This window comes from Macaca mulatta, chromosome 20 (assembly GCF_049350105.2).
Source record: "Macaca mulatta isolate MMU2019108-1 chromosome 20, T2T-MMU8v2.0, whole genome shotgun sequence".
Classification (NCBI taxonomy): Eukaryota; Metazoa; Chordata; class Mammalia; order Primates; family Cercopithecidae; genus Macaca; species Macaca mulatta.
The window spans coordinates 30,019,820-30,041,714 of NC_133425.1; the positions used below are offsets into that span (position 1 = coordinate 30,019,820).

General features: G+C 51.2%; 1 protein-coding gene and 2 long non-coding RNA genes across 21 annotated transcripts in view; 2 read left to right on the top strand and 1 right to left on the bottom strand.

Annotated features, from left to right (window-relative positions):
• Positions 1-21,895, top strand: part of ITGAX (integrin subunit alpha X) — a 29,436-nt gene that overhangs the window by 460 nt on the left and 7,081 nt on the right. For 5 of the 19 annotated variants that reach the window (XR_013411716.1, XR_013411719.1, XR_013411720.1 and 2 more), the window contains exons 2-23: positions 230-335; positions 963-1,066; positions 1,367-1,437; positions 1,584-1,695; positions 4,058-4,188; positions 4,280-4,425; positions 4,670-4,823; positions 5,429-5,579; positions 6,183-6,256; positions 6,423-6,552; positions 6,911-7,053; positions 7,234-7,374; positions 7,465-7,674; positions 14,584-14,714; positions 14,845-15,008; positions 15,145-15,299; positions 15,907-16,038; positions 16,128-16,201; positions 16,766-16,907; positions 20,509-20,625; positions 20,710-20,789; positions 20,892-20,983. Coding sequence is in view for 12 of the 19 variants with exons in the window: in XM_077986002.1 (XP_077842128.1) it covers positions 230-335; positions 963-1,066; positions 1,367-1,437; positions 1,584-1,695; positions 4,058-4,188; positions 4,280-4,425; positions 4,670-4,823; positions 5,429-5,579; positions 6,183-6,256; positions 6,423-6,552; positions 6,911-7,053; positions 7,234-7,374; positions 7,465-7,674; positions 14,584-14,714; positions 14,845-15,008; positions 15,145-15,299; positions 15,907-16,038; positions 16,128-16,201; positions 16,766-16,934; positions 20,509-20,625; positions 20,710-20,789; positions 20,892-20,975 (2,779 nt within the window). In the remaining 7 variants the exon portion in view is untranslated. Of the gene's footprint in view, positions 1-229; positions 575-798; positions 1,067-1,366; positions 1,438-1,583; positions 1,696-4,057; positions 4,189-4,279; positions 4,426-4,669; positions 4,824-5,428; positions 5,580-6,182; positions 6,257-6,422; positions 6,553-6,910; positions 7,054-7,233; positions 7,375-7,464; positions 7,675-14,583; positions 14,715-14,844; positions 15,009-15,144; positions 15,300-15,906; positions 16,039-16,127; positions 16,202-16,765; positions 16,935-20,508; positions 20,626-20,709; positions 20,790-20,891; positions 20,984-21,895 lie in introns of all 19 variants that reach the window. The other 14 variants (XR_013411714.1, XR_013411715.1, XM_015126023.3 and 11 more) reach the window with 6 other exon arrangements.
• On the bottom strand, positions 3,806-12,389 carry LOC114674433 (uncharacterized). The gene is made up of 2 exons (XR_003725517.2): positions 10,376-12,389; positions 3,806-4,734 (listed from the first exon to the last, which is right to left on the bottom strand). It is a non-coding gene; the product is annotated as an uncharacterized LOC114674433 (long non-coding RNA).
• On the top strand, positions 9,593-12,864 carry LOC144338009 (uncharacterized). The gene is made up of 2 exons (XR_013411722.1): positions 9,593-9,985; positions 12,712-12,864. It is a non-coding gene; the product is annotated as an uncharacterized LOC144338009 (long non-coding RNA).

Below are 21,895 nucleotides of genomic sequence, written 5' to 3' on the forward strand. Positions count from 1 at the left end.
ACGTTGGGGAAAGATCCTTTTTAGAGCCTGGGTACTGCTCTGCAGAAACGGAGAACTGAAACTCGATAGCGGATGGTGGGCAAGCGGCCTCCCTGGACCCTGGGAAGGAGACCCAGGCACCCTGGGCATCAGGCTCAGAGGGGAGATTGGGGTGCTGGGGCAAGGGGTAGAGGGTGGCCAGGCAGGAGGAAGACCCTTCTCCAAAGCTCTCTTCCCACCTCTTTCCCAGCCTTAGCAACTTCTCTGGGTTTCAACTTGGACACAGAGGAGCTGACAGCCTTCCGTGCGGACAGCGCTGGGTTTGGAGACAGCGTGGTCCAGTATGCCAACTCCTGGTGAGGCCCAGGTGGCGCTGGCCTTCGGCTCCATCCATCCTCTCCCTGCTCAGGGCCGCGTGCCCCTGGCCCTGCCCTGTTATTTGCAAACTCTCCTCTCTGTCTGGTGTAGCGACTGCCCTGGCTAATGAAGATTTGCCCTGAAAGCAGGCGCAGCCTCACAGCTAACATTTACAGAGCAGTAAGTGCAGTGCCAGGCTCATCACAGGTGGACGCTGACTGAGTCCACACGACAACCTGTGAGTAGGAATCAGTCGTGCAACAAACACTTACTTGTTCTTTCTTTCTTTTTTTTCTATACATTTAAAAATATAGAGAGGCAGGGTCTCACTATGTTGCCTGCGTTGGTCTCAAACTCCTGGGCTCAAGCAATCCTCCCACCCCAGCCTCCCAAAGTGCTGGGATTCCAGGTGTGAGCCACCACACCCAGACTCAACAAATATTTATTGTCTCCATACGCCAGAGAATCCAACAGACAGAAATCCCTTCCACGTGGAATTTAAATGATGAAAATCCATCTTGCAGATGAGGAAGCTGAGGTTTAGAGAGGGAACGCAAACTCGCCGGAGCGGCAGCTGTGCCGCAGCGTCCATACTCTCACCTGAAGTGTCCTTTGGCTCCTCGCAGGGTGGTGGTTGGAGCCCCGCAAGAGAGAACAGCTGCCAACCAAACGGGCGGCCTCTACCAGTGCGGCTACAGCACCGGTGCCTGTGAGCCCATTGGCCTGCAGGGTGAGTCGCCGCCCCTCCTGGGACCCAGGGCAGGGCTACCAGGTTCCCCAGCTCCAGGGGCCCGTGGGGCTCACGGGAGTTTCACTTCCAACTTTTGCTGTGTCTGAGACCCTCACCCTCAGACATGCTTCCTGGCCTCTTAAGGCCTCCCTGCTCATCACACCCCTGCAGCTCTGTCAAAACCCGACAGCTCCCTTCACCATCAGACCTTGTCTCCCAGGTGGAGGTGACCCCTGCCCAGCTCTTCCACAGCCTTCTCTGTACCCCCGAAAGTGACCATGCACATATCTGTCCCCGCAGTCCCCCCGGAGGCCGTGAACATGTCCCTGGGCCTGTCCCTGGCGGCTACCACCAGCCCCCCCCAGCTGCTGGTGAGTGGCCCTGGGGCACAGGAGGCCTCTGAGGGAGGGAGGAGCCGGGGCCACAGGGGCTGGGAGTCTCTTGTAGGGTGGAGGTGCCGGAATGCGAGGGTGGGAGGGAGCAGGAGCAGCCCCCCAGCAGCCTGCTGTGTCCCCAGGCCTGCGGCCCCACCGTGCACCACGGGTGTGGGAGGAACATGTACCTGACCGGACTCTGCTTCCTCCTGGCCCCCACCCAGCTCACCCGGAGGCTCCCGGCGTCCGGGCAGGGTGAGTGTCGGGACCACCAAGTCTTTGAGGAGCTCACGCACATCCAATTGGGGGTGCGGTGGGCTAGAGACAGTCTTGCCAGACTGGATCAGAAAGAAGGATCTGGAAAAAGAGTTACCACGTGTTGCAGTGGTTCCCGACGCTGCTGCCCGCACACCCTGCCTGTTCCTGGCACGCCGCCGGACCTTTCCTGTGACCTTAACCTCTCCAAGCATCTGTTTCTTCATCTGTTGGGTGGGGAGAATAACACACCCAGCACTGAAGTAACATAGGATGATTCATGGCCAGGGGCTAGCACAGCAGCTAGCACTAGGCGACGGCCCCATGAAGGCCAGCTGCTGTTATTTTTAGAGAAGAGGATCTATTTTCATCCAGTGGGTCCTGGGAAATGACCAATTGGTTTGTGCAGTAGTTTAGGAAAGGTCAGTGAAAGTGCAGTGTGAGCAACCTGTGTGTGTGTTTGCGCATGTGTGTATACATATGCATGTGTATACATGTGTGCGTGCACACATGTACATGCATGTGTGCGCACGTGTGTGTGTGTGCGTGTGCACATGCAGGTTGAGACGCAGGGCCTGGCTTCCCTGGTGCTGATGGGGAAGGAAGACAAGGAAGCGGAACAGTGGGCTTTTCAGACCTGGCAGGCTGAGGCCACCCCTTGGTTTCACATTTGCTCTCAAGCCCTTGGTGAGACTGACATCTGGTTGCAAATAGGGTGCACCTTCCAGCACCTCCGTGGGTCCAGACTCCATCCACAGGGGCCTGGGCACTCATCAGAATGCCCAGGACACCTGTCTCTCTGGTGGAGGCCTCTGGGGCAGAGGGGATGCTGAGAGGTCACATGGAAGGGGGTCTCCTCTCCAGGTGCTGTAAGAGCGTCCTCTTCTCAGGACAGACGCTGCCTTCACACAGGAGGGGAGTGGGGGCCTGTATTTAAGCTGAGAACAGAACAGGTCCAGTGTGTGGCTGTTGCCTGTGATGATTTGTTTCAAATACTAACAATCAAGGCAGGAGGGTCGTTTGAGGCCTGGAGTTTGAGACCAGCCTGGGCAACATAGTGAGACTTCATCTCTACAAAAAAGAAATATAAAATACAAAGTAGCTGGGCATGGTGTTACATACATATAGTGCCAACTACTGGGGAGGCTGAGGCAGGAGAATCGCTTGAGCTCAGGAGTTGGAGGCTGTAGGGAGCTATGATCGCACCACTTCACTCCAGCCTGGGTGACAGTGAGATTCCGTCTCAATTAAAAAAAAAAAAATTAACAAAACTACCATTCAGCACTGAACAGTGAGGACAAACACTGGCCAGGAACTGGTGCCAGTTTGTATCATTGCTGGATGGAGTGACATTGAGGGAGGAAGGAGGAATGGGTCTAGGGAGGGGCACAGATATCCAGGGTGGAGGGGGAAGCCCTCTGCTTCCTACCATCCGAATTGGAGAAATCTTCCTGTTTTGTTTTTTTTTTCTTCTTTTTTTTTTCGAGAGTCTTACTCTGTCACTGAGGCTGGAGTGTAGTGGTACAATCACAGCTCACTGCAGCCTCCAACTCCTGGGCTCAAGTGATCCTCCCACCTCAGCCTTCAGAGTAGCTGGAACCACAGAGAAGAGCCACCAAGCCCAGCTGATTCTTAACAATGTTTAGTAGATGTGAGATCTCGCTATGTTGTCCAGGCTGATCTTGAAATCCTGGGCTCAAGCAATTCTCCTGCCTAGGCCTCCCAAAGTGCTTGGATTACAGGTGTAAGCCACTGCACCCGGTCTGACCTTCACTTTTTTTTATCGATAGGGCTGGCTGCGCAGGGGTGAGCAGCTTCATCACAGACTTTTTTTTTTTTTTTTTTTTTTTGAGGTGGAACCTCACTCTGTTGCCAGGCTGGAGTGCTGTGGCACGATCTTGGCTCACTGCAGCCTCCACCTCCCGGGTTCAAGCAATTCTGCCTCAGCCACCCATGTAGTTGGGACCACAGGTGCATGCCACCACACCCAGCTAATTTTTGTATTTTTAGTAGAGATGGGGTTTCACCATGTTGGCCAGGATGGTCTCGATCTCCTGACCTCATGATCCGCCCACCTCGGCCTCCCAAAGTACTGGGATTACAGGTGTCAGCCACTGCGCCCGGCATATCACAGCCTCTTTATGCAACTTTAAGAGAATGAAGGGCCTTGTTCCAGGCAGGGGGTTAGGGAAGTCCTGCCCCCGATGAGGAAAGGACCCAGGGTATGGAGTCTGACTCCCATCGCCAGACTAGGGGCTTAGGGGAGGAAGAGTTTTGGGAGAGTGAGCTCTTGTGGCCAAGAGGCCACTGTCCTGGGCTTTGGGAGTGTCTCTTGGAGGATCGGTGCCACCTCCTTCCCCAGAGTGCCCAAGACAGGAGCTGGACATTGTGTTCCTGATTGATGGCTCGGGCAGCATCTCCTCTGGCAACTTTGCCAAGATGATGAACTTCGTGAGAGCTGTGATAAACCAGTTCCAGAGACCCAGCACCCAGGTGTGCCTTTGGGGCAGGGAGGCTGCTGGGGGGGCAGGTGCTTGGATCCTGGTGAAATGGCCTCAGCCCCGGCCCTGTGTGCTTCTTCCAGTTTTCCCTGATGCAGTTCTCCAGTAAATTCGACATACACTTCACTTTCGAGGAATTCAGGCGCACCTCAAACCCCCTCGACCTGTTGGCTTCTGTTCACCAGCTGACAGGGTTCACACACACGGCCACTGCCATCCAAAAAGTCGTGTGAGTCCTGACTTCTTCCAGGCACAGTCCCAAAGCACCCAGGTCTTCCCTTGGGCCTCATCTGTCTCCACGAGAAGGGGACAGGCAGGGACTGAAATCCAGCCCGTGATACCCTTGCCAAGCTTGGGCCTCTGGGTGGGACTAGGACCTCCCAAAGGAAAAGGCATCTTCTCATTTTCACAAGGGCACCAGGGGCTAGTGTGGTTTTGTTCACAGGCCTCCAAGGTCTCTTCTTTCCTCATAGGCGCGAATTGTTCCAGGCCTCACGTGGGGCCCGTGGGGATGCCACCAAAATTCTCATTGTCATCACTGATGGGAGGAAAGAAGGCGACAGCCTGGATTATAAGGATGTCATCCCCATGGCTGATGCAGCAGGCATCACCCGCTATGCAATTGGGGTAGGGCATGGGACGGCTTCCCCCTTCTCCCAACGGCTTCCTCTCAGGGCAACTTCCCTTTCTATTTATTTTCTTTTCTCTTTGAGACAGGGTCTTGCTCTATCCCTCAGGCAGTGGTGCAATCCTAGCTCACTGCAGCCTCAAACTCCTGGGCTCCAGTGATCCTTCCACCCCAGCCTCCCCAGTAGCTGGGACCACTGGCGTGTGCCATCAAACCTGGCTATTTTTTTATTTTTTTTGGTTGAGATGGGGTCTTGCTATGTTGCCCAGGCTGGTCTCAAATTCCTGGCCTCAAGCAATTCTACCACCTTGGCTTCCCAAAGCTCAGGGATTACAGGCATGAACCACTGCCAACAACATGCCTTTCAAGGATAGAAACATCAGCTCTCTCGGCTCTTACTGCCTTCAGGATGAAAACTCTGCCCCAGACTGGAGACCATGATCCTTTCTCCTAAACTCCCTGATGCCGTCCGGGCCTCATGTTTCTCCTGTGTCCACGGGTGTGATCATGTTGATCTTGTGGGGTTATTGGAGGATGTTGCACCCAGTGCACACAGGAACATTCGATTTATTATTTTTACTGAGTTGATCTTTTTTGGAGACAGGTTGGATCAGCTTTTCAAAACAGAAACTCTTGGAAAGAATTAAATGACATTGCATCGAAGCCCTCCCAGGAACACATATTTAAAGTGGAGGACTTTGATGCTCTGAAAGATATTCAAAATCAGCTGAAGGAGAAGATCTTTGCCATTGAAGGTGAGTCTGAAGGGAGCTCTTAGCTTGGGGACTCCTCAGTCGTAACACCTTTCCACTTAGAACTCAAGGCTCCGCGAAACAGGTAGACAGCAGCCCAGTTCTCCTGCTTTCCTGGGACCCCGATAGCCACGTCTGTCAGCTTGTCCCCATCGATGTCCCCGAGCACTGTCAGAGCCGCCCCAAAGTGGCCCCAGGGATGGCCCTGCCCCCCACAGAAAATGATCTCACACCACCACCGGCTCCACTGCAGGCCCAGCCCAGGAGACCCTTCCACCCACACTGGGACCTACCCAACCCATGTCCCACCAGCCACTCACTCCCCTGGGCAAGGGGCACGCGGACTCCTGGCCCCCTCGGGTCTGCTCGTAGACCCGTGGGGGGCCCTGATGAGGACCAGATCTGTGCTGCCATCGCTGTTCACATCCATGGAGCAGAGGGGGGGCCCTGAAGTTGGAGCTGATCTGGAGGGCAGAGCCTGTTCCCTGTCATAGGCATCAGCCCTCCCTGGGCCTCCAGTCTTAGCTTCTCCTAAAGCTGAAGTGTTCTTGGACCTGGCAAAGCCTGTCTCCCTCCCTGGCACTCGAGTGTCACACCTTCCCCCAGGTACGGAGACCACAAGCAGCAGCTCCTTCGAATTGGAGATGGCGCAGGAGGGCTTCAGCGCTGTGTTCACGCCTGTGAGTGGAGCCCCTTAGGCCGATGATGTGCGGTGAGGGGAGGCGGGAGCACGGAAGGCCAGGGTGGGTGTCAGGTGGGTAAGGGGCGGGGGCGGCAGGCGTGTCTCTTGTACACGCTGTCTTCCTGCTCCGGCCTCTGCCCAGCCCTGGAATTCTTTCCTTCCAGGATGGCCCCATTCTGGGGGCTGTGGGGAGCTTCACCTGGTCTGGAGGTGCCTTCCTGTACCCCCCAAATATGAACCCCACCTTCATCAACATGTCTCAAGAGAATGTGGACATGAGGGATTCTTACCTGGGTGAGAAACAACCAGGGGTTGGGGACAGGTGGGAGATGAGCTGCCTGGGGTGGGGTCCAGGGTTCTGAGGAGGGGAGATGGGGGCTGCGCTGCCTGGGGTGGGGTCCAGGGTTCTGAGGAGGGGAGATGGGGGCTGCGCTGCCTGGGGTGGGGTCCAGGGTTCTGAGGAGGGGAGATGGGGGCTGCGCTGCCTGGGGTGGGGTCCAGGGTTCTGAGGAGGGGAGATGGGGGCTGCGCTGCCTGGGGTGGGGTCCAGGGTTCTGGGGAGGGGAGAAGGGGGCTGCGCTGCCTGAGGTGGGGGTCCAGGGTTCTGGGTGGGGGGAATGGGGGCCTTTGTGCTGAGACCTGGGCCCCTCAGGTTACTCCACCGAGCTGGCTCTCTGGAAAGGGGTGCAGAACCTGGTCCTGGGGGCCCCCCGCTACCAGCACACCGGGAAGGCTGCCATCTTCACCCAGGTGTCCGGGCAGTGGAGGCTGAAGGCCGAAGTCACGGGGATGCAGGTTGGGCGTGACAGGAGCCAGAGGGGAAGATGAGGGTGGGGGCAGTGGCCGGGGCCTGGGAGAGGATGGAGGGGCTTTGGGGGGCTTGGGGGAGGTCCTGGTACCTGAGGAGAGGTGGGACCTGCCCACAGGGCTGCCTCTGGCGGGGACAGACAGCATGACCCAGGCTCTGCCCTCCAGATTGGTTCCTACTTCGGGGCCTCCCTCTGCTCTGTGGATGTGGACGGCGATGGCAGCACTGACCTGATCCTCATCGGGGCCCCCCATTACTACGAGCAGACCCGAGGGGGCCAGGTGTCCGTGTGTCCCTTGCCCAGGGGGGTGAGTGGCCGATGGGACCTGGGCTGGATGGGGTCCGGTGTGGGTGGAGGGGTTGCCTGGGTTGGGCCTGGCACTGCTTTCATTTTGCAGTGGAGAAGGTGGTGGTGTGATGCTGTTCTCCACGGGGAGCAGGGCCACCCCTGGGGTCGCTTTGGGGCGGCTCTGACAGTGCTGGGGGATGTGAATGGGGACAAGCTGACGGACGTGGTCATCGGGGCCCCAGGAGAGGAAGAGAACCAGGGTGCTGTCTACCTGTTTCATGGAGCCTTGGGACCTAGCATCGGCCCCTCCCACAGCCAGGTGAGGCCGTGTCCCGCTTCTGTCATTAGAGCAGCCTCCTCCTTGCCTCTCCCTCTCTGTCATACAGGAAAACTGTCCCTTTTTACCTTTTCCTACCTCCCTTGCCCAGCTCTGAGCACCTTGTAGCAGTAGTACAGTCTCAGCTCACTGCAACCTCCGCCTCCCAGGTTCAAGTGATTCTCTGCCTCAGCCTCCGGAGTAGCTGGAATTATAGGCATGCACCACCATGTCCGGTGAATTTTTTGTATTTTAGTAGAGATAGGCTTTTGTCATGTTGGCTAGGCTGGTCTTGAACTCCTGACCTCAGGTGATCCACCTGTCTCAGCCTCCCAAAGTGCTGGGATTATAGGCGTGAGCCACCACGCCCAGCCCCTTGCCAGTTTTACAAGGCACACAGGTGAGGCACAGAAAACCCATTTTACAGATGGAATGTGGGACACTGGGAAGACAAGAGCCTTGGTTTGCCAGAGGTTCAGAGTGGGTCCGGGATGGTGAAGGGTGCTCCGGCCTCTTGACCTCTAACCCGGCGTGCAGTCTCCGGGCTCCTTGCTGCTCACCACTTAGGTCCAGTCATTTCAACCTACGCTTCCACTCGCTCCTCGCCTCCCTGGATGCTACATGATTTTATTCCCTTCCTGCCATCAAGGTCCCACCATATACCCATCCCTGCAGCCGCCCTCCACCCAAGGGAGCAGGGTTCCCTGAGAACAAGGGCTGCTTTCCTTGGCAAAAGTCAAGAAAGCCCTGTTAAAAAATAGGCAAAGGGGCCGCTCCAGGTGGCTCACATCTGTAATTCCAACACTTTGGGAGGCTGAGGCAGGAGGATCACTTGAGGCCAGGAGTTTCAGGCCAGCCTGGGCAACATAGGGAGATCTCATCTCTAGAAAATATTTTAAAAATTAGGCAGGCATCGTGGTGCTGTAGTAACTGTAGTCCCAATTACTCGGGAGGCTGAGGTGGGATGATCACTTGAGCCCAGGAGGTTGAGGCTGCAGTGAGCTATGATTGTGTCACTTCACTTTAGCCCAGGTGAAAGAGCAAAACCCTGTGTCAAAAAAAAAAAAAAAAAAAAGATTTGAATAGGAATAGATATTTCTCCAAAGAAGAGGTACAAGGGGCCAATGAGTGCATAAAATGATTCTCAACATCATTGGTCATCAGAAATCAAAACTATAATGAAATGCCACTTCTCACCTACTAGAATGACTAGAAACAAAGACGGATAATGACAGGTGTTGGTGAGGATTGGGAGAACCGAACATCCTCCGGCACTGCTAGGGATGATGTAAATCCACGCAGCTGCTTTGGAAATCAGTCTAGCAGATCCTCAAAACATTAAACATAGGCTGGGCACAGTGGCTCACACCTGTAATCCCAGCACTTTGGGAGGCCGAGGCAGGTGGATCGCCTGAGGCCAGGAGTTCAAGACCAGCCTGGCCAACACAGTGAAACCCCATCTCTATTAAAAAAAAAAAAAAAAAAAATTACCTGGGCATGGTGGTGGGTGCCTATAATCCCAGCTACTCGGGAGGCTGAGACAGGAGACTTGATTGAAGCTGGGAGGTGGAGGTTGTGGTGAGCCGAGATTGCGGCACTGCACTCCAGCCTGGGCAACAAGAACAAAACTCCGTCTCAAACAAACAAACAAAAAGTTAAACGTAGAGTTGCCATGTGATCTGGCAATTCCACCTATAAAACATGCTAAGTGAGGGAAGCCAGACACAGAAGGCCACATGTATTCAGGCCAAATGTCCAGAACAGGCAAATCTGTAGAAACAGAAAGTAGATGAGCAGTTTCACAGGGCTGGGTGTGGGGGGAAGTCAGGGGCATGGGGGTGACTGCGAATGGGTATGGAGTCTCTTTTTGGGGTAGTGGAAATGTTCTAAAATTGATTGTGGTAGTGGTTTCACAACTCTGTAAACATACCAAAAACCACTAAGTCATGTACTTTAAAGGGGTGAGTTTTGTGCTATGTGGTCTATAGCTCAAAAAAGTTGTTACCAAAAAGAAAAAAGTGGCAGGGAAGGTCCCTGCAGTTCTGTCACACACCAGCTGTGTGATCTTTGACAGGAGATCACACACTGTCTTTGTGCTCAGTTTTCTCGTTGGTAAAATGGTGATACTAATAGAACTAACCTTACTGGGCTGCTGCTGTGAGGATTAAATGAGTTAGTATGCATGAAGTGCTTATCACAGTGCCTGGCACACAATAGGTGTCATGTTGTTATAATCTGTTTTAATTATCATTAAGATAGTTTAACAACTGGCCAGGCGCAGTGGCTCCCACCTGTAATCCCAGCACTTTGGGAGGTCGAGGCAGGCAGATCACTTGAGGTCAGGAGTTCCAGACCAGCCTGGCCAATGTGGGGAAACCCCGTCCCTACCAAAAATACAAAAATTAGCTGTGCGTGGTGGCGCATGCCTGTAATCCCAGCTACTCGGGAGGCTGAGGCAAGAAAATGGCTCGAACCCAGGAGTCGGAGGTTGCAGTAAGCTGAGATTACGCCACTGCACTCCAGGCTGGGTGCCAGAGTGAGACTCCATCTCAAAACAAATAAACAAAAAAGACATAGTTTAACAACTGAAGGGGAATCTAAAGAAGAGGGTGAAAGACGGTTGAGAATCACAAGGGCCCACATGTTGTCATGAAACCACGAACAGTTCGTACCAACTCCCATGACCCATCACACACAGGCATACCTTGTTTTATGCGCTTTGCAGATACTGCATTCTTTACACGTTGAAGGTGTGCAGCGACCCTGCGCTGAGCAAGTCTATCGGTGCTGTTTTCCCAGCTGCACGCACTCACTTTGTGTCTCTGTTACGTCTGGTAATTCTCACGATGTCTCAAACTTTTTGAAATGATCATGTCCGTGATGGTGAGCTGTGATCAGTGATCTTCGATGTTACTATTGTCCTTGTTTTGGGGCACCATGAACCATGTCCATATACGAAGGCAAACTTCATGAATGTGTGTGTTCTGACTGCTCCACCACAGATAGCTCCCTTGTCTCTCTCTCCCTCTCCTCTGGCCTCCCTATTCCCATTCCCTGCAGTGCAACAATATTGAAATTAAGCCAAATAATAACTCGACAATGGTCTTTAAGTGTTCAAGTGAAAGGAAGAGTCACATGTCTCTCACTATTTATTTACTGAGGCAGGGTCTCGCTCTGTCACCCAGGCTGGAGTACACTGGTGTGATCTCGGCTCACTGAAACTTCCCCCTCTGGGGTTCAAGTGATTCTCCTGCCTCAGCCTCTTGAGTAGCTGGCATTACAGGTGCGTGCCACCCTGCCTGGCTAATTTTTGTATTTTTAGTAGAGATGGGGTTTCGCCATGTTGGCCTGGCTAGTCTCAAACTCCTGAGTTTAAGTGATCTGCCTGCCTTGCCCTCCCAAAGCACTGGGATCACAGACGTGAGCCACCATGTCTGGCCACATATTTCACATGTTAGATCAAAACCTAGAAATGATTAAGCTTGGTGAAGAAGCCATGTCAAAAGCCAAGACGGACTGAAGGCCTTTTGCACCAAACAGCCAAATTCTGAATGCAAAACAAAAGTTATTGAAGGAAATTAAGAGTGCTACTCCAGTGAACATAGGAATGATAAGAAAGTGAAACAGCCTAATTGCTATTACGAAAGAAGTTTTGAGTGCTCTGGATAGAAGATCAAACCAGCCACAATACTCCCTTAAGCCAAAGCCAAATCCGGAGCAAGGTCCAAATGCTCTTCAGTTCTATGAAGGCTGAGAGAGGTGAGGAAGCTACAGAAGAAAAGCTGGAAGTCAGCAGAGGTGGAAGTCAGCAGGGTTCATGAGGTTTAAGGAAAGAAGCAATCTCCATAACATAAAAGTACGAGGTGAAGCAGCAAGTACAGATGGAGAAGGTGCAACAAGTTCTCCAGAAGATCTCTGATGAAGGTGGCTACACTCAACAACAGGTTTTCAATGTAGATGAGACGACCTTTGATGGAAGAAGATGCCATCTAGAACTTTCAGAGAAGTCAATGTCTGGCTTCAAAGCTTCAAAGGACAGGCTGACTCTTGTTAGAGGCTAATGCCACTGGTAGGACTTCAAGTTGTAGTCAGTGCTCATTTACCATTTGGAAAATTCCAGGGCCCCAAAGAATGATGCTAAATCCACCCTTCTGTGCTCTAGAAATGGAGCAAAGCCAGGGAGACAGCACATCTGTTTACAGCATGGTTGAGTAAGTGTTTTAAACCCATTCTGGAGACCTGCTGCTCAGAAAAATAGATTTCTTTCCAAAGTTTGCTACTTATTGACAATACACCTGGTCACCCAAGAGCTCTGATGGAGATGTTCATGGAGATTAGTGTTGTTTCCATGCCTGCAAACCCAACATCCATTCTGCAGTCCATGGACCAAGGAGTAATTTTGACTTTCAAGTCTCATTATTTCAGAAATACATTTCATAAGGCTATAGCTGCCATACATAGTGATTCTTCTGACGGATCTGGGCAAAGTCAATTGAAAACCTTCTGGAAAAAATTCACCACTTTAGATGCCATTAAGAACATTCATGATTCACGAGAGGGGGTCAAAATATCAACATTAACAAGAGTTTGGGAGAAGCTGATTCCGATTCTCGTGGATGACTTTGAGTGGTTCTAGACTTCAGGGGAGGAAGTGACTGCAGATGTGGTGGAAATAGAGAACCAGAATTAGAAGATGGAGCCTAAATTGCTGCAGTTTCATGATGAAACTTGCACAGATGAGGACCTGCTTCTTACGGATGAGGAAATAAAGTGGTTTTTTTTTTTTTCACATGGAATCTATTCCTGGTGAAGATGCTATGAAAATTGTTGAAATGACAACACAAGATTAAGAATATTACATAAACAGGCCGGGCACAGTGGCTCACCTCTGTAATCCGAGCACTTTGGGAAGCAGAGGTGGGCAGATCACCTGAGGTCGGGAATTTGAGACCAGCCTGGCCAACATAGGGAAACCTCATCTCTACTTAAAAAATTAGCTGGGTGTGGTGGCGGTTGTCTGTAATCCCAGCTACTCAGGAGGCTGAGGCAGGAGAATCACTTGAACCTGGGAGGCGAAGGTTGCAGTGAGCCGAGATCACGCCACTGCACTCCAGCAACAGAGTGAAAGTGTGTCTCAAAAAAAAAAAAAAAAAAGAATATTATATAAACGTAGTCGATAAATGAGCACAGAATCTGAGAGGATTGACTCCAACTTTCAAAGAAGCTCTACTGTGGGTAAAATGTTATCAACCAGCAACCCATGCTCCAGAGAAATTTCATGAAAGGAAGAGTCCATCCGGGCAGCAAACTTCCTCACTCTCTTATTTTAGGAAATTGCCATAACCTCCCCAACCTCCAGGAGTTGCCACTGTGATCAGTCAACCGTGTCACCGTGTCACCATCAGCAAGACCCTCCATAGGCAAAAAGATTATGCCTTGCTAAAGGCTTAAATGATCGTTAGCATTTTTTACCAATCTAATTTTTTTATTTTTACTTTTGAACTTTTATTTTAGATTTAGAGGGGGTACACCTACCCTTTCTAGACTCCCTCAGTAACTGGTAAATTTCTCTTTTTATTTTGTTATTATTCTTTTTTCTTTTCTTTTTCTTTTTTAAGTTTTTATTTTTTAGAGACAGAGTCTCATCATGTCCCTCAGGCTGGAGTGCAGTGGCGCAATCACAGCTGACTGCAGCCTCGAACTCCTGGGCTCAAGAGATCCTCCTGCCAAAGCCTCCTGAGTAGCTGGGACCACAGGCACAAGCCAGTGTGCCGGGCTCATTATTATTACTTTTTTTTTTTTTTCGAGACAGAGTCTTGCTCTGTCACCAAGGCTGGAGTGCAGTGGCGCCATCTCCACTCACTGCAACCTCCTCCTCCCGGGTTCAAGTGATTCTCCTGCCTCAGCCTCCTGAGAAGCTTGGATTGCAGGTGTGTGCCATCATGTCTGGCTAATTTTTGTATATTTAGTAGAAACGGGGTATCATCATGCTGGCCAGGCTGGTCTGGAACTCCTGACCTCAGGTGATCCACCCGCCTCGGCCTCCCAGTGTTGGGATTACAGGCGTGAGCCACCGCGTCCACCCATTATTATTACTTTTAATGCCTGCCAGTTCCATTGGTGCACAGAGATTTAAAGGGCAGATTCTTCCAGGGAGCGGGCATAACATGAGCACTGGGAATGAAGGTGATAGGTTCTACAGGGGAGGCAGTGCCCGGGAGGGTGGATCTGCGTGTGGCTGCGACCACTCCCTACTCCACCCCAGCTTTTTCTGTCCTTTGAAGAGACAGAGTGACAGCAAGAAACAAAAAGGGGACTTGGGCCTGGGGTCGGAGCGTCTGGTGTTAGGTCTGGAGTCGGCCTCTTAAAGGCTACATGGAGTTGGCCGGTCCCCAACCTCTCTCCTGCATCTTTGCAACCAGGGAGGTGAGGCTGGATGAGCTCCAAGGTCCCTTTCAGCCTTAATACTCATTGTGATACATTATTGACTGCTGGCCGTATTCTGGGTGCTGTTCTAAGAACTGTAGGAATTCCTCTCCTGCGCACGGCTAAACTCTGAGCTAATAGTATCATTATGTGAAAGATGAGGAAACAGAGGCACATAAAGATTGAGTCCTTGCCCACAGCCTCATGGCTCATAGGTGGAGGAGTCAGAATTGGAACTAGAGACTGATTGAATGAATGACACTTGGGTCACCAGGACACCCTTCCGATCTCCACTCCTACATCTGTTTCTTAGCAATCATCTCCCAACTCCTACCTCCTCTTTTCAGGCTCTTATTGGTGACATCTGTTAACAACTCACCCCTTCTCTCCCTTTCCCACGGTCCTACCTCCATATTCCCCTTGTTACTTATTTCCAACTTCTTCCCCCACCTTCCAGCTTGATTCACCCTTTTCTCTTCTGGCCAGCGGATCGCCGGCTCCCAGCTCTCCCCCAGGCTGCAGTATTTTGGGCAGGCACTCAGCGGGGGTCAAGACCTCACCCAGGATGGACTGGTGGACCTAGCTGTGGGGGCCCGGGGCCAGGCGCTCCTGCTCAGGTGAGAGCAGCCTTTCTCGGACGCTCCCCGGGTGGTCCTAGGTCCAGATGGGGGTGCCCACCCCCACCCCACCCCACATGGTGCTCCCAGGAGCCAAGGGCCTGTCCTCAGCTCGGTGCTCTGCCCGCAGGACGAGACCTGTGCTCTGGGTGCAGGTGAGCATTCAGTTCAAACCTGCGGAGATCCCCAGGTCTGCATTTGAGTGTCGCGAGCAGATGGTCTCTGACCAGATCCTGGGACAGTCCAGCATCTGCCTTTACATTGACAAACGTTCCAAGAACCTGCTTGGGAGCCGTGAGTCCCTCCCCTCCAACCCAGGACACCCTGACCTCTGGGGTCCCCCAGCCCCAGACGCCTTTCTCCCACCCTGCCCGTTGTCCACCCAAGGAGTTCCAGTCTCTCTCAACGCCGTTTCTGTGACCGCCTACAGATGACCTCCAAAGCTCTCTGACCGTGGACCTGGCTCTCGACCCTGGCCGCCTGAGTCCCCGTGCCACCTTCCAGGAAACAAAGAACCGGAGTCTGAGCCGAGTCCAAGTCCTCGGGCTGGAGACATACTGTGAAACCTTCACCCTGCTGCTCCCGGTGCGTCTGGGCACGAACATGGGTGGCGGCCGCGCTGGGGCTGGCAGAAGGCAGGGCAGGGAGAGAACAGGCTGCGTTCCAGCCTCCCTGTGGCTCAGCCCAGCGCAGGACCAGGCATGAAGGAGGTGCTTACTTACTGCATAGCCAGTGAGTGAGTGAGCGAGCGAACAAGTGATGAGATCGGCTGCAACTGCCAGGGGCCACACGGTTGGATTTCAGGAAAGAGAATCCGGCAGCCTGAGAGAGCTCTGCGGCTTCCGGCTGGGCTTTTTTTCAGGCACTCACTGGACACGCATTTATCGAGCTGCTCCTGGGAGATAGGCCCTGCCCTGGGGGCCAGGCGCATAGCGGTGGCCAAAACAGTCATTGCTGATCGGGAGGTCTGTGGGGAGGAGAAAAAAAAAACAAAGACAAAGCAGGGGAGAGAACAGAGAGGGTGTCAGGGAGGCCTCCTGAAGGCGGTGATGCTAAGCAGGCCCTGAAGGAAGCGGAAGCCGCGTGGGAGCTGGGCAGGGGCAGGGGCAGGATGAGAACTGCTGGTGGGGCCGAGCGCAGCTCTGCACAGCGCTCCCCTCACCCTCCGCTCTTCCCCACGCCCATCCCCCAGACCTGCGTGGAGGACTCTGTGACCCCCATCACCTTGCGTCTGAACTTCACGCTGGTGGGCGAGCCCCTCCCTGCCTTCAGAAACCTGCGGCCTATGCTGGCCGCCGATGCTCAGAGATACTTCATGGCCTCCGTGAGTCCTGGCGCTGGGGTCTCCCAGAGAGGGCGCACAGCGTGGGGCCTGGATCTCGGAGAAAACCCCCCCGTTGCCTTCCCACGCAGCTCCCCTTTGAGAAGAACTGTGGAGCCGACCATATCTGCCAGGACGATCTCGGCATCTCCTTCAGCTTCCCAGGGTGAGCGCCCCCACTTTAGACCTGCCCTACTGCCCCAGCCTCCTTCCTGGAATCTGGAACTCCTGTCTCTGGCTATCCCTAACATTGTCTCATCCTATACTCAAAACCCAGGTGTCCTGGCTGGGCACAGTGGTTCACGCCTATAATCCCAGCACTTTGGGAGGCCAAGGCGGGAAGATCTTTTGAGGCCAGGAGTTAGGGATCAGCCTGGGCAACAGAGTGAGATCCCATTTCTACAAAAACAAAACAAAACAACAGCAACAACAAAAGATCAGCTGAGTAGAGCATGTCTATAGTCCCAGTTACTTAGGAGGCTGAAGCTTAAGGATTGTTTGAACTCTGGAGTTGGAGGTTATAGTGAGCCATGATCACACCACTGCACTCTAGCCTGGGTGAAAGATCAGGACTGCGTCTCTTAAAAAAAAAAAAAAAAAGAGAAGAAGAAGAACCCAGGTGTCCTGTCCCCTGTCTATCTCCCACATCCCCACTCACCCCATTTTATCCCAGACCATTTCTAGCCTCGGTCACAGAATTATCTTCTCCTTCCCCACCCCTGATACCCAGCCTGAAGACCCTGCTGGTGGGGAGTAACCTGGAGTTGAACGCAGAAGTGATGGTGTGGAATGACGGGGAAGACTCCTACAGAACCACCATCACCTTCTCCCACCCGGCAGGACTGTCCTACCGCCACGTGGCAGAGGGCCAGGTGCTCCCTCTGGGAAAGGAGGAGGAGGTTGGGCTGGGCACTAGTGTAGATTCCTGTGCAGTTCAGAGCCTGGGCTGGGCTTGGAGGTGGTAGTGCCATCTGGGGCACGCCTCCACTCGTGCGGTGTTCAACTTTGGGCATCGCAGTTTAAGGACACTGACTATCAGGAATGATTTCCTGAGAGGCCACTAATGTGGAGACAGAGGGGACCCTGCCCAAATGTCTTTCTATTCCTTGTTATATCAATACTACTCTTTTGAAGGAAAACATATCTCAGCCTTCAAATATTTTAAAACACTGTTCTGTAGAAGCAAGGGGTTGAATTTATTGGTCGCTGTACATTAAGGCTTGGCAACCTTTTTCTATAAAGGGTTAGATAGTAAATATTTCAACTTTGTGGTCCACGTGGTCTGTGTCACAGCTGCTAACCTCTGCTGTTGTGGAATGAAAGCAGCCATTGACATGAATGAGTTTATGAATGAAAATACCTGCGATGCAGTAAAACTTTATGTATAAAAATAAGTAGTGGCTGTTGTTTGCCAATCTCTGTTTTAGAATGGAGAACTGGGACCACAGGGAGTCAAAGAGAGCCAGATTTTTTAAACAAAAATATTATGGCCAGGGCGGTGGCTCACGCTGGTAATCCCAGGACTTTGGGAGGCTGAGGCAGGCAGATCACCTGAGGTCAGGAGTTTGACCAGCCTGGCCAACATGGTGAAACTCCATCTCCACGAAAAATACAAAAATTAGCCGGGCGTGGTGGCGGGCGCCTGTAATCCCAGCTACTGGGGAGGCCCAGGCGGGAGAATTGCTTGAACCCGGGAGGTGGAGGTTGCAGTGAGCCGAGATTGTGCCACTGCACTCCAGCCTGGGCGACAAAGCAAGACTCTGTCTCAAAAAAAAAAAAAAAAAAAAAAAAAAGAAAAGAAAAATGTTATTATGAATAATTTAAAACATTTACAAAGTAGAAAGTAGTTCAACAAACCTCCCCAAAACTTGTCACCTAGATTCAACAATTAGCAACATTTTGCCACATTTGTTTCATCAATTGTTCCCCTTTGCTAAGGTATTTTCTTTCTTTCTTTCTTTCCTTCCTTCCTTCCTTCCTTCCTTCCTTCCTTCCTTCCTTCCTTCCTTCCTTCCTTCCTTCCTTCCTTCCTTCCTTCCTTCCTTCTTTCTTTTTGAGATAGGGTCTTGCTCTGTCACACAGGCTGGAGTGCAGTGGCACAATTTCAGCTCACTGTAGCCTCAACGTCCTGGGCTCAAGCAAAAATCCCATCTCAGCCTCCTGAGTAGCTACAACCACATGCACACACACCATACCTGGCTAATTTTTTAATTTTTTGTAGAGTTGGGATCTTACCATGCTGTCCAAGCTGGTCTCTTTAACTCCTGGGTTCAAGCAATCCTCCCATCTCAGCCTCCCAAAGTGTTGGAGTTACAGACATTAGCCACTGTGCCTGACAGGCTAAAGTATTTTAAAACAAATCTCAGACATGGGGGTCATTGTACTCCTCCTTATTCACTCTGCTATGGTTTGAATGCATCACCCAAAGTTCACGTGTTAGACACTTAATTCCCAATACGACAGTGTTGAAAGGTGAAACCTTTAAAAGGTGATTAGGTTATGAGGGCTTTGCCCTCATGAATGGATGAGTACTATTATCTCCAGAGTAGATTAGTCATTTCAGGAGTGGGTTGGCCTTTCTTTCTTTCTTTCTTTCTTTCTTTCTTTCTTTCTTTCTTTCTTTCTTTCTTTCTTTCTTTCTTTTTTCTTTCTTTCTTTCTTTTTCTTTCTTTCTTCTTTCTTTTTTTGATGGGGTCTTGCTCTGTTGTCCAGGCTGGGGTGCAATGGCATGATCTTGGCTCACTGCAGCCTCTGCCTCCCGAGTTCAAGCAATTCTTGTGTCTCAGCCTCCCGAGTAGCTGGGATTACAGGTGCCCACCCCCATACCCAGCTAAGTTTTGCATTTTTACTAGGGATGGGGTTTCACCATGTTGGGCAGTCTGGTCTTGAACTCCTGACCTCAAGTGATCCACCTGTCTTGGCCTCCCAAAGTACTAGGATTACAGGCGTGAGCCATGGAGCCTGGCTCAGGAGTGGGTTTCTAATTAAAGGATAAGTTTGGCCCCCTTTCCCTCTCACTCTCACATGCACTGTCTTGCTCTTCTGCCTTCTGCTGTGAGATGATGCAACACAAAGACCCTCACCAGATACTGGTGCCATGTTCTTGGACTTCCCAGCCTCCAGAACCACAAAGCTTCTATTGATACACTAACTAGTTTGTGGTAATCTGTTACAGCAGCAGGGAACAGACAAAGACACACTCTATAGTTCTGAACAATGAGGACATCTTATATGACCTCAACACCATTATCACACCCAGTGAAATAAGTGATTCCTTGGTATTAAGATCATAGTCAAAATTCTGTAATTGTCTCAAAAATATCTTTTTACTTCTGGTCTATTTGAACCAAAATTCAACCTAGGTCCACATATGATGTTCGGTTGTTATTTCTGCTGTCTCTCTTAGTCTAATATTCCTAACGGAAGTGCATTTTGATTAATGTATAAAAGAACGCACCAGGAAGGGCCATCTCTTGCATGTGAGGGGTGATCCCTGTCAATGAAAGTGCTCCTAGACATATCAACCAAATGTAATGTGTGGACCTTTGTTGAATATTGCTTTTAACAAATGAGCTGTAAAATAACATTTTTGGAGACAATCTAAGAAAATAGAACATAACCAATATTGGTATATTAAGGAGTAATTGTTAATTTTGTTGGCATTTGGTGATTTGTTGGATCTTGTGGTTATGTTTAAAATACCCTTATCTGTTGGTGGTATACACTGAAGTATTTCCAGATGAAACAATATGATGTTCGGAATGTGCTTTAAAGTGTTCAGAAAGAGAACATACTAGAAACAAGAGTAGAAAAATGTTGGTTACTTAAAATTAGTGATGCCTGTATGGTAATTGATTTTCCAGTCTCTCTATTTTTGAATGTGTTTCAAAATTTCCATAATAAGAGGCCTTTAAAATAACAATAAAAAGGTGAACATTTTAATACAGTTGAGATTTCTACTTTGGAAGAAAGTTTGACCAGATAGCTATGGGGGAGCTTTTAAAAACATAACCTTGGCTGGACATGGTGGCTCATACCTGTAATCCTAGTGTTTTGGGGGCCAAGGTGGGAGAATGGCTTGAGGCCAGGAGTTCAAGACCAGCCTCGGCAACGTAGTGAGATCCCATCTATAAAAAAAATGTTAAAAAAAATTACCCAGGCATGGTGGTGTGTGCCTGTACTCAGCTACTCAGGAGGCTGAGGTGAGAGGATGGATTGAGGTCAGGAGTTTGAGGCTGCAGTGAGCTGTGATTGCATCACTGCTCTCTAGCCTAGGTGACACAGTGAGACCTGGTCTCAAAAAACAAACAAACAAAAAAAAACATAAGCTTAAGGCGGGCTCCAGGAAGCTTCATCACTACTTCATGGCGTGTCTTTGGAATGTTGTTATATTAGGTTGGTGCAAAAGTAATTGTGGTTTTTGCCATTGCTTTCAGTTTCAACTAATATTCGCCTACTTTTTCTCATGCCTAGAAACAGGGGCAGCTGCGTTCCCTGCGCCTGACATGTGACAGCGCCCCAGCTGGAAGCCAGGGCACCTGGACTACCAGCTGCAGAATCAACCACCTCATCTTCCGTGGTGGCGCCCAGGTCAGCCTGGCTTCTGTCCCCTTGCCGCTCCCCTGCCCCACCCTGTCTTTACTGCTCTGTGACCTCTCAGTTCCTTTTCCTCAGATCACCTTCTTGGCTACCTTTGACGTCTCCCCCAAGGCTGTCCTGGGAGACCGGCTGCTTCTGACAGCCAATGTGAGCAGGTGAGCCTGGCCAGGCCAGGGGCAGTGCCCCTCATCTCCAGCCTCACACCCCATTCTCCTCCTCTGGGGCCTTTGGCAACTGGGTCTCTCCTCTTTCTCCAGTGAGAACAACACCCCCAGGACGAACAAGACCACCTTCCAGCTGGCGCTCCCGCTGAAGTATGCCGTCTACACTGTGGCTAGCAGGTCAGCAGGTACCCCACCGCAGGAAAAAGGGTTCTTCTCTCTGACCCGGATGGGGGTGATTCTTGCCCCCTGCAGCAGCTGAACATGAGATGTGGTAGTGGATAAAACTGCCAGCAGCACTTACCAGTCAACACATTTGTTTTGTTTTGGTTTTTGTTTCCTTTTATCTTTGATTCAATTTTTATTATTATTATTGTTTTTTGAGACAGAGTTTTCTCTTGTTGTCCAGGCTGGAGTGCAGTGGCACGATCTCGGCTCACTGCAAACTCCGCCTCCCGGGTTCAAGTGATTCTTCTGCCTTAGCCTCCTGAGTAGCTGGGATTACAGGTGCACGTCACCACACCCAGTTAATTTTTGAATTTTTAGTAGAGACAGGGTTTCACCATGTTGGCTAGAATGGTCTCCAACACCTGACCTCAGGTAATCCACCTGCCTCGGTCTCCCAAAGTGATGGGATTACAGGCATGAGCCACCATACCCAGCCTATTTTCTAAATTTTTATTTCAACTTTGATGTTAGATTGGGGGGTACCTGTACAGATTTGTTACATGGGAATATTGCATGATGCTGAGGTTTGGGGTACAAATCCCACCACTCTGGTAGTGAACATGGAGCCCGATAGGTAGTTTTTCAGCCCATGCCCCTCCCTGCACCCTCCAGTCCACAGTGTCTATTGTTTCCATCTTTGTGTCCATGTTTGCTCAGTGCTTACCTCCCACGTGTAAGTGAGAACATGCGGTATTTACTTTTCTGTTCCTGCGCTAATTTGCTTAGGATTATGGACTCCAGCTCCATCCATGTTACTGCAGAGGACATGATTTCATTCTCTTCGTGGCTGCATAGTATTCCGTGGGTGTATATGCCCCATGTATATGTACATTTTCCTTATCCCACGGATGGGCATCTAGGCTGATTCCATG